This window comes from Dromiciops gliroides, chromosome 2 (genome assembly GCF_019393635.1).
Source record: "Dromiciops gliroides isolate mDroGli1 chromosome 2, mDroGli1.pri, whole genome shotgun sequence".
NCBI lineage: Eukaryota > Metazoa > Chordata > Mammalia > Microbiotheria > Microbiotheriidae > Dromiciops > Dromiciops gliroides.
Window position 1 is genome coordinate 162542703 of NC_057862.1, and position 14117 is coordinate 162556819.

At 37.8% G+C, this 14117-nt stretch overlaps 1 protein-coding gene across 1 annotated transcript in view; it reads left to right on the forward strand.

Moving 5' to 3' along the window:
* Nucleotides 1–492: 492 nt before the first annotated feature.
* PRTG (protogenin) overlaps nt 493–14117 on the forward strand; it is a 138148-nt gene continuing 124523 nt past the window's right edge. The window contains 2 exon segments of the mRNA XM_043988394.1: nt 493–580; nt 2802–3104. Of these exon segments, the coding sequence (XP_043844329.1) occupies nt 493–580; nt 2802–3104 (391 nt within the window).

Below are 14117 nucleotides of genomic sequence, written 5' to 3' on the forward strand. Positions count from 1 at the left end.
CCTCCCCTCCCCCCATTTGGCTGCCCCTCTGTTCTTTCTAGCGTCTCCTTCCGCCTGGCCGGCCATCCTGCCTGCCGGTCACCAGAGGCCAGATGCACAAAGTAGTCCGAGGCTAGCGGTGGCGGACACCGGGAGGGAGGGAAGCAGCTCTCGTCCATCCCGCCTCCGCCCGGGCGCCGCAGCCTTCTTACTCCGCCCCTAGCTGGGCTCCGAGTTCGCTCCTCCTTTAGAACGTGGGTCCGTGCGCTGGGGCCCGGCAACCCCGGCCAAAGAGTCTAGCCCCAGCCTCAGCTCCAGTCCAGTCTTAGCCTAGCCGTGCTGTCCTGCGCTGTTTCGTGCAGCGCCGCGGCGGTTCCGCAGCAGGAAACCCGGGCTTCTCGGTCTCCACGCCACCCCCGGCCCCCGAGGCGGAACAGGGCGGCAGGGGCAGGCTGGGGAGCCCGAGCCGGCCAGGTGGAGCTTGAGGGGAACATGCTGGGGCAGCCCCGTTGAATGGCGCCTTCTCCTAGAGCTCTCGCCAGGCTGCGGCCACCGGAGATGCTGCTCCGGGCCGTCCTGGTCCTCCTCATCTCCGGCCCAGGTAGGTGCCTTATTTTTTGGAAGTGATGGAGGGAAGGATGCGGGGTTTTGAGGAGGGCACGTGTGACTGGGTTGGGGGGAGGGGGGGAAGAGGGGGTCTGTGTGTGTTAGGAAGCCAGGAGTCCCTAACGGTCAGGCTGGATGACCCCCAGCCAGTACCTCCCCTGCCCCAGAGGTCTGGAGTCCCTGGAAGGGCAAGTGGTGCAAAAGTTATTGAGGCTACTCTGTGAAGGAGGGTGGGGTTGAAAGGGAGTCTCATGCCTCCTCCCAGCAGACCCGGACCCAGCTCCTGGTGCCGCAGATTCAGTGGTTTCGCTGCGGTGGCTACTGTCCACTTGCACCCCCTCCCATTTCTTCCTTCGTCCATTGTCCCGGCTCCGGCCCCTCTCCCCGCCTCCTTGGCCAGCCTGCCAGACTCCCCTCGCCTGAGCAGTGGCGACGGCCGCACGTGGCTTTATTTATATTGTTTCCGTGGTGGCCGTGGTGTCGCCTAGGGGGCGCCCCACGAGGCTCTGCACTGCGTGGACCAGGGGGAACTCCCGAAAACTGAGAGGGAGAGGTGGAGGCAAATCTAGAACCCCTATTCTCCTCTTCCACTTTCACTACGCCCAGGAAACTAAGGAAGAGGTGGAGACGGGAGAGATAGGGATTTACTTTTTGCCAGTTTCCACTGGGCGTGGGGATGGGGAAAAGGGAGACTGCTGTGCTAGTTACCTTTTCAGACATTTGTAGGATGTCTAAATCAGTTTTATTCCTCTCATGTTTTGAGGAAATGGTATATTAAAGGAAGAGACCAATTTGTGCTCTATGTGCTTTAACTTGACTAGAGGGTGTTTCTCTGCTTACTTCTATGTTGTAAGTTTCCAGTGATAGAGAGGGGAGGGAAGTGGTGATGGTTGTGGTGGTGAACCAGTGTAGTTAATTTGTTTATATTCAGGGTGTAAAATTGTTGGCTTTAATTTTCTTTTAGAGGGGAAAAAAAGTCAGATGTGTGATCGGGAACAAAATAAAAGCCTTCCGGAGTCATCTGCAAAGCATGGGGTTATTAGGACTCATAAAGATGTAGTTGGAATACATTAAGTGAAGTAGGAATCTTGAATTGCATTCACGGTTTCTGAAGAATAGTATTGATGAGAAACTAAGAAATCAATACTGAGGAGTTCCTGCCAACGTGATCATAGGTCTAAGATGATCTATACATAACACATTGTAGGAATTGGAGTAAAAAAAAATGTTTTTTAAAAACTCAAAACCAGTTAATACCAAGGAACCCTGAAGGGTTAGAGTTAAATGAAGGAGGTTATAGCAATTTAGCTAGGTATCAGATTCTTAATTCTGATGGGGAGGAGGGAGTGGGGGTCTTGGCTGTATGATTTTAGCATAGTCTTTCCCCATCTGATAAAATGTTTATTGGTTGATTAAGCAATCTCCTATACCCATTAGATTGTAAGGACCAATTAGTTACACTTAAAAAAAAAACAACTTAGCAATTTGAAAAAGTTGAAATAAAGGTTTCCTAATCCTATCCCTTGCTGGCTTACTAGAAACAGAAGTTATCTAATTTGAAAGTCCATAGTTTGTCCTAGCCTGGACTGCAGAAATTTGTAAATGGTTTCCCCTTTGTATAAGAGTGGAAGTTTTTGATATAAAAGGACTAAAATTAAAATCCAAAGTTGTAATTTGTCACAAAAGATAAAATTTCTTTTCAAAGGAATGGGTGCAGAGAGCATTCTAAAACACTTCAAGGGATGAGGAAATAAACTTACTCGTTCACAGAGTCAGGGTTTTGCTAATGATTTCTTGTAAAATTAGACTTTTACGACTTACCCTGTTCAAGATCTTTTTTGACAAGCTTGTAAAAGTAGCAAACAGCTTGTACTCAGTGGTTTTCCTAATGCAAGCAAGAAACTTAGAATAGGATTGTTTTAGTGAGAATAAAGTTATTAACATTTTACCTAAGTTAATGAATAAGGGCAGAATATGAAAAAAAAAAAACCTTACTTGATTATCTTTTGCTAATTCTTTAAGTAGAATCACCAACCATTTCAAACTGCAATCTTATGCAAAATATTGATGAATCTGTCTATCTGACCATGACAAAGCCAAAATATGATTTATTAAACTTAACTTAAACTTAGTTTATATTCTTTGTAGTCTCATGGATGTAAAAATTGATTTTATACCTATAATTCTTGGTATACCTCCCCTTTTTCCCCTTTCAGGAGTGCAGTGCTTTAGTGAACTGTTCTTTATAAAAGAGCCACAGGATGTAACTGTCACAAGGAAGGACCCAGTGGTTTTGGATTGCGAGGCACATGGAGAACTTCCTATTAAGATCACATGGCTAAAAAATGGAGCCAAAGTTTCTGAAGATAAACGGATCCATGCTTTATCTAATGGCTCTTTATATATCAGTGAAGTAGAAGGCATACAAGAAGAACCATCTGATGAAGGATTTTACCAGTGTTTGGCTTTGAACAAATATGGGGCCATTTTGAGTCAAAAAGCTCATCTGACATTTGCAAGTAAGTCTGCTTTACCATTACCTTGCTTAGCATGTATTGATGTGACAAAATCCTGAAAATAACTTGTCTTTTTAATGATAGTTTTGAAGAAAAAAAGAAAATGCCAACCAAACATAGATGAAAATTTCAACTTCATTCTGTATCTGGAGATTAAAATGAGTAGTTGAAAACACATGCCAAGTTGGGTTTGGTCCTGTTTATGGTTCCTACTGAGATGGGCCTGTGAAATTTGTTTGGTATGAACTTCACAGTCCTTCCAGCCATCAGAATGTTTTTGAGTAGTTAAGAATCGTGGTCAGCTTGACAAAAAACTGATCTGGAAGTTCTCCAGTTAGAAATTGATGATTAAGTTCTTTTATTCACAAGTAAAGCAACTGTCTCTTGTACTTCTCTTTTTGTAGGTGATCTTTCAAGGTGACAAATCTTTGCGTTTTGCCCCATTCTTCTTTTCTATGCCTCAGTTATTTTCTATGATGTCTACCTATGGATCACCCATGTTGCTTTTTATTTAAAAGGGAGGGTCAGTAACACTGTTGTTATTTTCCTGCTGGGAGGGAAGGAGATTATAGTCATCTCTACATTGCATCAAGTGGGACAGAAACCAGATTGGCTTGCTTTTTTTTTCATTTGTCATAATTTTTGCATTCTAAATTTCCTTTCTCTTAACTATATCAGATTCATCATTTGTAAGTTTAATTTTAGTGTTTTACCTACTGAGTGAGTATGTAAAGACATGCGCTAAAACTTGGACCTCAGAATCCTTAAGAAGCTCACTGAGGACTTTCCGGATCTAAGTCTTCAGGTCTCAAAGTTCTAGCTATTTATCATAGCATTTCTTCATAATAGCATATGATTCTAAACTTTTAAAAGTCCTCATATTTTCTAAAAAGGAACACTATAATTTCTTTAAAAACATGCGGTCTTTGTAATTTGGTTTGTCCATTTAAAAGGCAGTATACCTACATAAGAAAATACAATACTTGTAATGTCAGTGGCAGGAGTATGTTGTTATGATATGAGTTTTCCATGGAAACTATCCAATTCTAGTTCTCTGAAGTTTGGTAAGCTAATGGCTATAACCATGGCTTTTATAAAGTTCCATTGTTCTACCTTGTCTTCCTTATATTAGTTATATAGTACATCTCTAGAGAAGTTCATATATAATTATATAGTACATTCAGAGAGGCAGGATTCTAATGGAGAAACCAGGGAGATCTGGTTTCAAGTATTGCCTCTGACACATCTTGCTTTCATGACCCTGGAAAAGTCACTTAACCTCTCATTCTCCAAAACCTAGAACAATTACTAAGAGTCTAGGCAATTCCCTAAGACTTGTATTCTTCACTTTTATTTATGTCTTGGACACCTTTGGATGTCTAGGGAAGTCTACAAACCTTTTCTCAGAATAAATGCATAAAATAAACTACATAGTATTTTAAACAAAACCAATTATTGAATACAGGTATAAAAATATGGTTTTAAAAACACGTGCATAGACCCCAAGTAAGGAATCCCTGTCCAAAATTATGAATGGTAGAGAAGAAGCCAACATGCATTGGTTCTTTTTTTTTTCAGGGCAATGAAGGTTAAGTGACTTGCCCAGGGCCACACAGCTAGTTAAGTGTCAAGTGTCTGAGGCCAGATTGGAACTCAGGTACTCCTGAATCCAGGGCCGATGCTTTATCCACTGCACCACCTAGTAGCCCCTGCATTGATTCTTTATCCAGGACTTCCTGTCATTGAAATATAAGACCTCTTCCTGGGATTAATAAGCAATTATAAATTGAGTATTTAAAAAATACATTTTAGGGATTGCATTTTATTTCTCAAAAAACTAGAATTCAGGTTTTAAATTTTATATCCTATAAAAACGAATAGAAATAGAATAGAAAATAGAATGGGAGGATTTCTGTTTAATACTTTTTTCCTCTAATTATTTGACAACCCTGGTTAGCTAGTTACCTTTTTTTGAACAGTTTGTAATAGTAGCTCACATTTAAGTACTAACTTAAATGGTTTGTGAAGTGCTTTGCACATAGTATCCCATTTGATCCTCACCCCAGCCTATATGGGATAATTGCTATTCATTATCTTCACTTTATAGAACTGATGAAATGAGGAAACTGAGGCCAGAGAAGTTAAGTGAATTTGCTGCCAGGGTGATACAGCTAGTAAGTGTCAGTGGCAGGATCGAAAATCTAGGCTTTCCTGACCCAAAATGCTTTGTCATTTTCAGGATAGTATCTTAATGATTTTGTTGTTCAGTAATGTCTGACTCTTCACGACCCTGTTTAGGGTTTTCTTGGCAGAAATCCTGGAGTGGTTTGTCATTTCTTTCTCTAGCTCATTTTTACAGATGAGGAAGCTGAGGCAAACAGGGTTAAATGACTTGGGTCATGACTAGGGTCACACAGCTAGTAATTGTCTGAGACCACATTTGAAATTACCAAGCTGAGTCTTCCTGACTCTATCCAATGAGCCAACCTTGCTGCCCCAGTTCTTAGGTTCTATTAAGAGGCAGTGTGACCTAAGAGTCAGGCAGTCCTGTGGTCAGCTCCTTAAAAATATAAATCGCAGAGGTCAGACCTTTATTAGTAGAGGGAGCTTTTTCATCCATTTTCCTTTTATCAATGAAATCACAACTCCAGTCCCTAGTATCTAAAGCAGTGACTTAAAATTTTGGGGTGTGCATGCGTGCACATCTGTGTGTAACCTTTCTGCAGTTTCTTTCAAAAGAAAAAAACCCCAACTTCCAGTTCATTTTACAATGTTGAAGGGAGTTTTTATGTTGTTGAAGCATTTGCAGATTAAACAAATTTGTTTACAATGACCATAAATTCGAAGAACTTTCACAAAAGTCTTGTGGAAGCCTGGTGTTCTTTGAAACAAAGTTGATATTTATCTGGTAGTGGAGATTTCTAATCTGGAGTTGCAACAGCTGTGTAAAAGATGTAACACAATTACATTTGCTTTCTGATGGGAATCTTAGAGTGATAGCCTGGTGTAGTGGAAAGAGTGTTACACCTGGGTTCAAATTTAACTTAAGATACTTAATTGCTGTTTGTCTGTGGGTAGAGCATCCTTTTGGGAGTTTCAATTTTTCTCTTGTCAAATCGGGATAATAATAACCTCTCTTGGTTTTATAAATGTGACTTGTTCTAATTTCCATAAGAGGAAATTTAGTATTTTATCATGCCACTATTCTTTTGTGTGTGTGTCTTTAGAAAACTCAGCAGTTATCAATCGAGTTAAATGTCTTTTAAAAGTCATTGCATAATGGCTATTTTAAGTTGCAAATATCTCAAGAACTTCTAGTGGAAGTTATGCAAAGTATTATTTTGTCTTTAAGCATAAACTCTAGTTACTTAAGATAAAACCAAATCTGTATTTTTATATTGAATATTGCTCTTGAATATGAAACACATCAAAATTTTATTTTGAAGCTACTCAACTCTAATAGCTAAATTACCTGACAAATTTACACAAGATTCTAGATTGAAGATATGACATGTGATGTATGAAATTGTCATAAAAATTAGGATATTATTTTGAACTTGTCATTTTTGAATGAATAGAGCTGTCTTGGTATCCTGGTTAGAAGCAGTGTCAATTGCTGTAGATCCTAATGACTTTATCTAGCCTGGATAAAGAAGTTATACATATTAAACAGGGAGAGAATAGGCATAAAGTGGGCATTCTTTCTTTGAGGAAAAAAAAAGCAAATTCTACTGTAGTCACTGATAGCAGCAGGATTCAAGTATGTGCTTTTTCTTTGCTTGGTCAAAGCTTTCACAGAAAGCTTATCTTTTGCCTCAGAAGTGTAATAATGCAGCATTTGGAAATCTAAAACTTTAATCTGTGCAGGAGTTTAAGGTTTTAAATACACTAGGAGATCAGGTCTTGGTTTCTAAACTTAGGAACTGGAAGCTGAAAGTTGCACTCTAGGCAAGAATTCCATTATTCATGTGTAAATTAGGAATTCACAGGGTTAAAAGGTTAGAAACTGGCCAGGATGAGGTTTACCCTTGTGATAAAGAGCAGATGACCCTCATTCATTGGCCAAAGCTTTCATGTAGCTCTTCTGCAAAGTTAGTGATTGCCATGAATTGTTCTTGTGGAATGCAGAAATTCAAATGTGAACAGGCCTTTCCTTAAGTGTCACTATGGAGCCTTATCTCATGAGCACATCAGAGCTGGTCTTTCGGGACAAGGTTCCTCCCCAAGGCCCCAAGGCTTTGCTTTCCTGTTGTTCATCCATGCACAAAAGAATTTGGCCAACTTAGATTTTCTAATGGATCGCTTTTAAAGGAAACTATAGGGTTAAAGTAACATTTAGCTAATTAAAAAAAAAACCTTTGATAATAGTTTTATATTTTCATGCAGCTAAAGCAGAATGGGGTGGTGGTAGAGGGAAAGCTGTGGGAGGACCTTCCTTTTCCAGCAGTGTTCTTTGTGAGGCAACATGTGGAGTAAAATGTTAAAGAAATGAAGCAAGGATTAAATGGTTTATTATGAAGTTAAATCAATGCTGATGTTTCAGGCAATATGATACTAACTCTATCATATGTAAGCGTGGGTTCAACTTTTAATTTCTCCAAGATTTCTAAATAGGGTAGAAAAACATATGCTTAGTCATATTTTTGCTATTTCATTGTTGAAATGAATAAAATAATGTTCCTAGCAAACGTGAGAGCCAAGAAAAAAATGGTCACTTGAACATAGTTGGGGTGAAATAAGGGAGATTAGGGGAAAAAAATAAAGGATAAAAGAGGGAGGGAGGGAGGGAGAGGGAGAGGGAGAGAGGGAGAGGGGGGGGAGAGAGAGGGAGAGGGAGAGAGAGAGAGAGAGAGAGAGAGAGAGAGAGAGAGAGAGAGAGAGAGAGAGAGAGAGAGAGAGAGAGACTGGCTGTGTCCTATAGTCTGTAACTGGCTGTAAGGTAGTGATTGGTCAGGAAGCTAATTGTTTATTTCCTTTCCATAAAAGGTGGAAATTGAGGGAGAAAGGACACAAAGCAGTCTTGCTCTTCTTCGATTTTTTTTTTTAAGCTTATATTCACTTGGGTAGAAAATAATTTTTGTGATTCTGTTTTTGTAAATGGAGTAGCAAGGAAGTGAGGAATAAGTGTATTAAATTTGTTGACCTTGTTTAAAACACTTCTAAAAAAAACAAGCAAAGGGCAGACATTCTTTAAAAGGATATAGAATTTTAAAAATTCTAATTCTGATGATTTTAAACCTTGTTATTATTTTTTATTTTGAGCTGAAAATAAAATTTAATTTAAAAAATAATAAATGTGTTACTCAGAGTCGGTTTCCTAAGCTGTAAAATATGGGAAATGACACTTGTCTAACCTACCTCATAGGGTGGTTGTGAGAAAACTGCTTTGTTTATAAGTGTGAACTATTACTCTTCCTGAAATGCCCAGCTCTTTGATTTTTTTTATTAAGTTGAGATGAAATCCGATGATTTTCCAGTGGCTATAGACTTACAATAAAGTAATAAATATAACATTTTGTGGGTGCTGCACTAATCAGCAAAGGAGAAGTATGAACCCAATTTTTAGTTATAACTTTTAAAAAGTTTATCTGGAAATATGGGAATAAAATTGAAACTAATTGAAAATTGTAAGTTGAATCAAAGCAGGATGGGGAATTGATTTTCAAATGTGGTTTGAAACTAGAAATTGAGAAAGAAAATAAATGAAAGCTGACCTATGTTCTATGAGTATTAGTATAGTATTTTATAATTTGTTAAGAACTTTACATTATATAATTTGAATACTGTTAGTGAGTACGAAGATATTTTTATGCTCATTTTACAAATGAGGAAATTCAGGTTAAACAGTTAATGTCAGAGGCAGTGTTCAATATCAGGCCTTTCCTGACTCCAAGTCCAGTATAGATTATTATACTGCCTTTCAGGACCTTTAAGAGAAATGTTCCTTTTACCAAATAGACAAGGTTTTGTTGTATTATTAAAATTGTGAGTGATCATTAGGCTTGTAGATGCTATAGCTTACAAAATTCTTCTTTTGTCTGCTTTCAGTTCCCTTTAAGCAGATATACTGTATTTGTAAATGTGTTTGTGGCATTGAATAGCGTGCCAGGCCTGGAGTCAGGAAGATTTGAGTTCAAATCCAGCTGCACTTACTGTGTGACCCTGGGCAAGTCACTTAACTCTGCCTCAGTTTCCTCTTCTGTAAAATGAGTTGGAGAAGGAAATGGCAAATCACTACAGGATCTTTGCCAAGAAAACCCTAAATGGGATCATGAAGAGTTGGACACAACTGAAATGACTGAACAAATGTGGCATTTATCAGTGGGAGGAGAATAAAATTATTTGGTTTAAAAAACAGGACAGTGACAAAGTATCTGATATTTAAAGGGGAAAAACAGTGAACTCTGCCTTTTTAAGGCTTTATACTTTTTAGACTTTGAAGAAAATCCACCTTTTTGAAGAAATTTTTTTTTCAAACCATAAAGTGCTATATAAATGTGTTACTCTATCTCTTTCTCTTCCTCTTTTCCCTCCTCCATTTTGAAGTTGTTTTCTTCTGACTTTTTCAGTTAATCCCTTACATAGATACCTAACAGATTTGTTTTAAAGTGACACTTGGCTTTTACAGGATGTCTGCTTAAAAGGTTTATCAGGAACCTGATAAACTCGGGGTAATTGTTCTACTTATTCTTTTTGTAGTTCACTAGAGAGTATCAGTTTTCACCTGCCGGAATCTGATTGTCTATCTCAATGCCAGCCAAAGTTTTTCTTACTCTCAACATCTCTGTCCCTTCCCCTCTCTTACCAGCAGGGGCTACTGCACAGGGAGATTATAATTTCCTTGACACATATAGAAAGAATTTACGGCAAATGAAATTTATCTAGCATTGTAAGGTTTGCAAAGTGACTTGAATACATTATCTTCATGTATTGTCACAACAATCCTTTCAGCTTTGTGCTATTATGTTTATCTCTATTTTACAAATAAAAAAACTACCAAAGGCTCAGAGAGAGTGACTTGCCTTCAGTCACACAGGTAGTACGTTAGACACAGAATTTAAATATAGGTCTGACTCCCAAGTTCAGTCTTCTAAGCCACTACTCATGGTGTTCTTAAATTGGGGTCTGTGAACTTAAAAAGATAGATAGATACATAGATACATACATGGATATACAATTTCAGCATAATTGATTTCCTTTGTAAATCCCATGTATCCTACTTTATGCATTTAAAAACATGAGAAGAGGACCACAGGTTTCATTAGACTGCCAAAGAGGTCTATAACAACAGCAACAAAAAAGATGTCAGGAACCCTTGTACTACACCATATTGCTTTTATTTTCTTTTTCATAGTTTCTTAAAGAAGTTGTTGAAAGAGGAGAGTATTTGGTGTGATCTCCTTTAGTCAGTCAGATCTGATCATTCAAAATAAAGTATTATTCTCAGCAGTTGTTTGCCTCAGGATTTGTTGTTACTTCTGAATTTAAAGCTGGGTTTATTGATATAATGTAGAGTAGTTAAAAAGAATAGCAAAAGACAAATTATTTAAACAAGATTTTAAACTGTAGGGTGTTTCAGTGAAGAATTAGGACATATATTTGTAGAGATGTCTTTTGCATTTTTCTAAAATTCAAAGGTCTGGCAGCTAAATTGGGATTCATTACTTTCATTCTAAGCTAGTAATCACCATTTATATGAAAAGTAAACAACATCAGCTCAGGAATTTTATTGAACATAAAACAGCAACAATTATTCATTTCAATCTTTAAGGAGGTCTAAAAAACTATGCTTAAAATGAAGACCTGAAAATGCTATGTCAACATCAGCTATTTATTGTTAATAAACTTATGCAAATAAAGACACAGTTTCAGGTACAATGCTTTTTTTGTTTGTTTTATCAAGTATATGGAAATGAACATTTTATGTGGTGTTTGCTAAATTCAGAAAAAAATAAAATTTTAGAAAGGCTATGTAAAACTTTTTGGGACTTCAAAGTATCCTGCATATTTTATATAATCTTAAAGCAGTTTATTCCTTCAGGAGAATATGGTGGGTTCTCTTGTTTTTAATCATGGTCAAACCTCAGTTTTCATAGGTCACTAAATGATTGGGAGAGGAGAGAAGAATAGATCACAGTTGTCCTTGTATATAGCTCAGTAAAATTGGTAGATGGTGATGTTATACAAGAAAAACAAAAAATATTTGTATTGAATTACTCACATAAACATCTCTGCTACTTAAGCCAAATTGATGATCTGTTTGAAACACATGCTGTACAAGGAAAAGAATTGCCCCTTCCATTATATACAAAAAAGTTAATCTGAGCAGTCCTTTGACTTTTTAATAAATTTTTTAAACCATAGATACTCAGATATACATTTTTTTTTTGCAGGGCAGAGTTAAGTGACTTGCCCAGGGTCACACAGCTAGTAAGTGTCAAGGGTCTGAGGCCGGATTTGAACTCAGGTACTTCTGAATCCAGGGCTGGTACTCTATCCACTGCACCACCTAGCTGCCCCAAATATACTTTTGATAAGTCTTTTAAATCCTTATCATCTACACAGGTGGCATGAATTTTAAATGTTTTTCTTTTTGGCTTCAGAAGTGTTTTACCTATCCATGTATTTGTGTTGTTTATAGCTTAAGCATTTATAGTGGTAAGATTAATGAAAAGATAGGTAATAAAATAATTTGTGCTCAGCTTTAGTTTAAAACTTTCTTTGCTCAATTTGGCTTAGTCTGTAAAATTACTAATAAGAACATTTTATTTCATTCTAAAATGTTGCTTCATGGAACGATGAGAGAGATCCTGACTAATTGGGGAGGGAGGTTTTCTATTTCTCCAAGAATCTATGCTTCACCATTGTCCTTTGAGGTATACAGGTCAGAGTCAGGAGGCCTGCAGTAATGGGAGAGTGGGGTGTGGAGGAGGTGGCTTATGCTTCCTGTTCCTACCCCAGGCTTCTTGCTCCACCACCATGAAGGTAGTGTGCCTAATAGCTTGGCATTTCTGGATACCTCTTGGACCTCTAGTTCTGGAAAGTGCCATCCATGTTTCACTTCACTTCCTGTTGCCTAGCTATTACATCCATAGTACCCACCAACCTCCTTGCAGTCCTCAGAGCATCCTTTTCCCCACTTCATTCCCTTACAGTCTGGTTCTATAATCAAATAAATTCTGCTCCTGGATGGAGATGTATCAGTCTACTTCTTTATAGTCTTATTCACCATCACCATAACTTTCCAAATTAAGATTTCTCCAAACCCACTACTCTTCCATGTGTGTCATTTCCCTCATTAGAAGGTAAGCTCTTTGAGGGGAAGAACTGACTTTTCTTTTGTATTTTGTATCCCCAGGAAAGTGTAAGATTTTTTCATTCATTCTTTTCATTTTTGAAATCCAGTGTAGTTATTAGTGAAACCAGCACTTCTGGATATTTTTAAAAATCATTTGTGTTTTACCATAGAGGAAGAAACAAACCATAAAACTGACAGCAAGTAGTGTTGCTATGCATAAATAGTTAGGCAAACCATAACAGCAATCTTTTCAGTTAATTTACTAGTACCTATGATTCATTCTTCCTATGGAAGAATCCATTTAACTCTCCTTACTTGCTGATGTGAAGATGTTTGTAGCTTTGAAGATAATACACTGCTTCTTTAAATCTCTTTCATCAATTTTTAATTAAACTTTTTCAGTGAACAGGAATCTATTTTCCCTTCCTCCTAGCTCTCCCACAACTGGAGGGTGTGTGTGTGTGTGTGTGTGTGTGTGTGTGTGTGTGTGTGTGTGTGTGTGAGAGAGAGAGAGAGAGAGAGAGAGAGAGAGAGAGAGAGAGAGAGAGAGAGAGAGAGAGAGAGAATGAATCTGAACCTTGGATCCATCACCTATGTCTCCTCATAAGTCCTCTAGAGCTGAGGTGTCAAACATTTGGCACTCCAAGGGCTGCCCAAACTAAATTAAAATCTACTACCTATCTGATTTTAATGTTTTGATGTATACTAATAATAACAAAGAAATTCATAAACATGTGGCTTTCTAAATCCATATAGAATCCTTACATATGGTTTATGTTTCTATTTGAGATTAATGCCACTGTTCTAAACACATGGCTGGTCAGAGTCACTTTCACAGTTGTCTTTCTTTACAATATGGTATTGTCCTTGTACACACTGTTCTCTTGGCTCTGCTCACTTTCCTTTGGATTAGTTCCTAACCAGGATTCTCTGAAATTGTCTCTTTGGTCATTTATCATGGTATAATAACACTCCCTATTATTTACATACTACACTTTTGTTCAGTCATTCCCCAGTTGTCTAAGAGGCAATCTAAGGTACCCTTGGATGGACTTTAGAGACATCTCTTCCCCTTAATTTTGCAAATGTTAAAACTAAGTTCAGAGAGGTGAGAAACGACTTGTATAAAGTCGTATTTATTAAGTGGCAGAGCTGGGATTTGAACCTGGGTCCTCTTATTTTTTGATCAGTTCTTTTCTCTACCCTGTCTCCCTCCTCCAAGAGCCCAAATGTTTGACTCTAGTTTTTATCTGTTGATCCTAGCCAAAGTTAGATATATTGCTCTTCACAGTTAATCACTTGTGCATACCAGTAGTCACTTATTTTTAGGATTTAAGTGGCTAATTACCATAGAAGAAGGAGAAAGACTGCTTTTCCAAATGGGTGGGAGGAGGGGTGGCTGAAAATTTGGTTTCAAGTATTCTGCTTCATAGATACCTAACTTGTATCTATTTTAATTTTATTCTGTTATAAGAATGTGTATCCCTTCCTTCTCTTCTCCTTTGTTTTTATTATTTTTAGATTGTCTGGCAGAAGTCGTCCACTGTTTATTTAATTTTAATCTTATTTTTATCATATGCTTTTAGATTCCTTTCATTTTCTTTTTGGGGGTCCATTCTTATTATCATCAGCCCTTCCCCCTTCAAATTCAACCCTTTTCAATAAACAACCATCAAAAAACCCTTTCCTGGAACAAATCAGCACAGTAAAACAAAAGA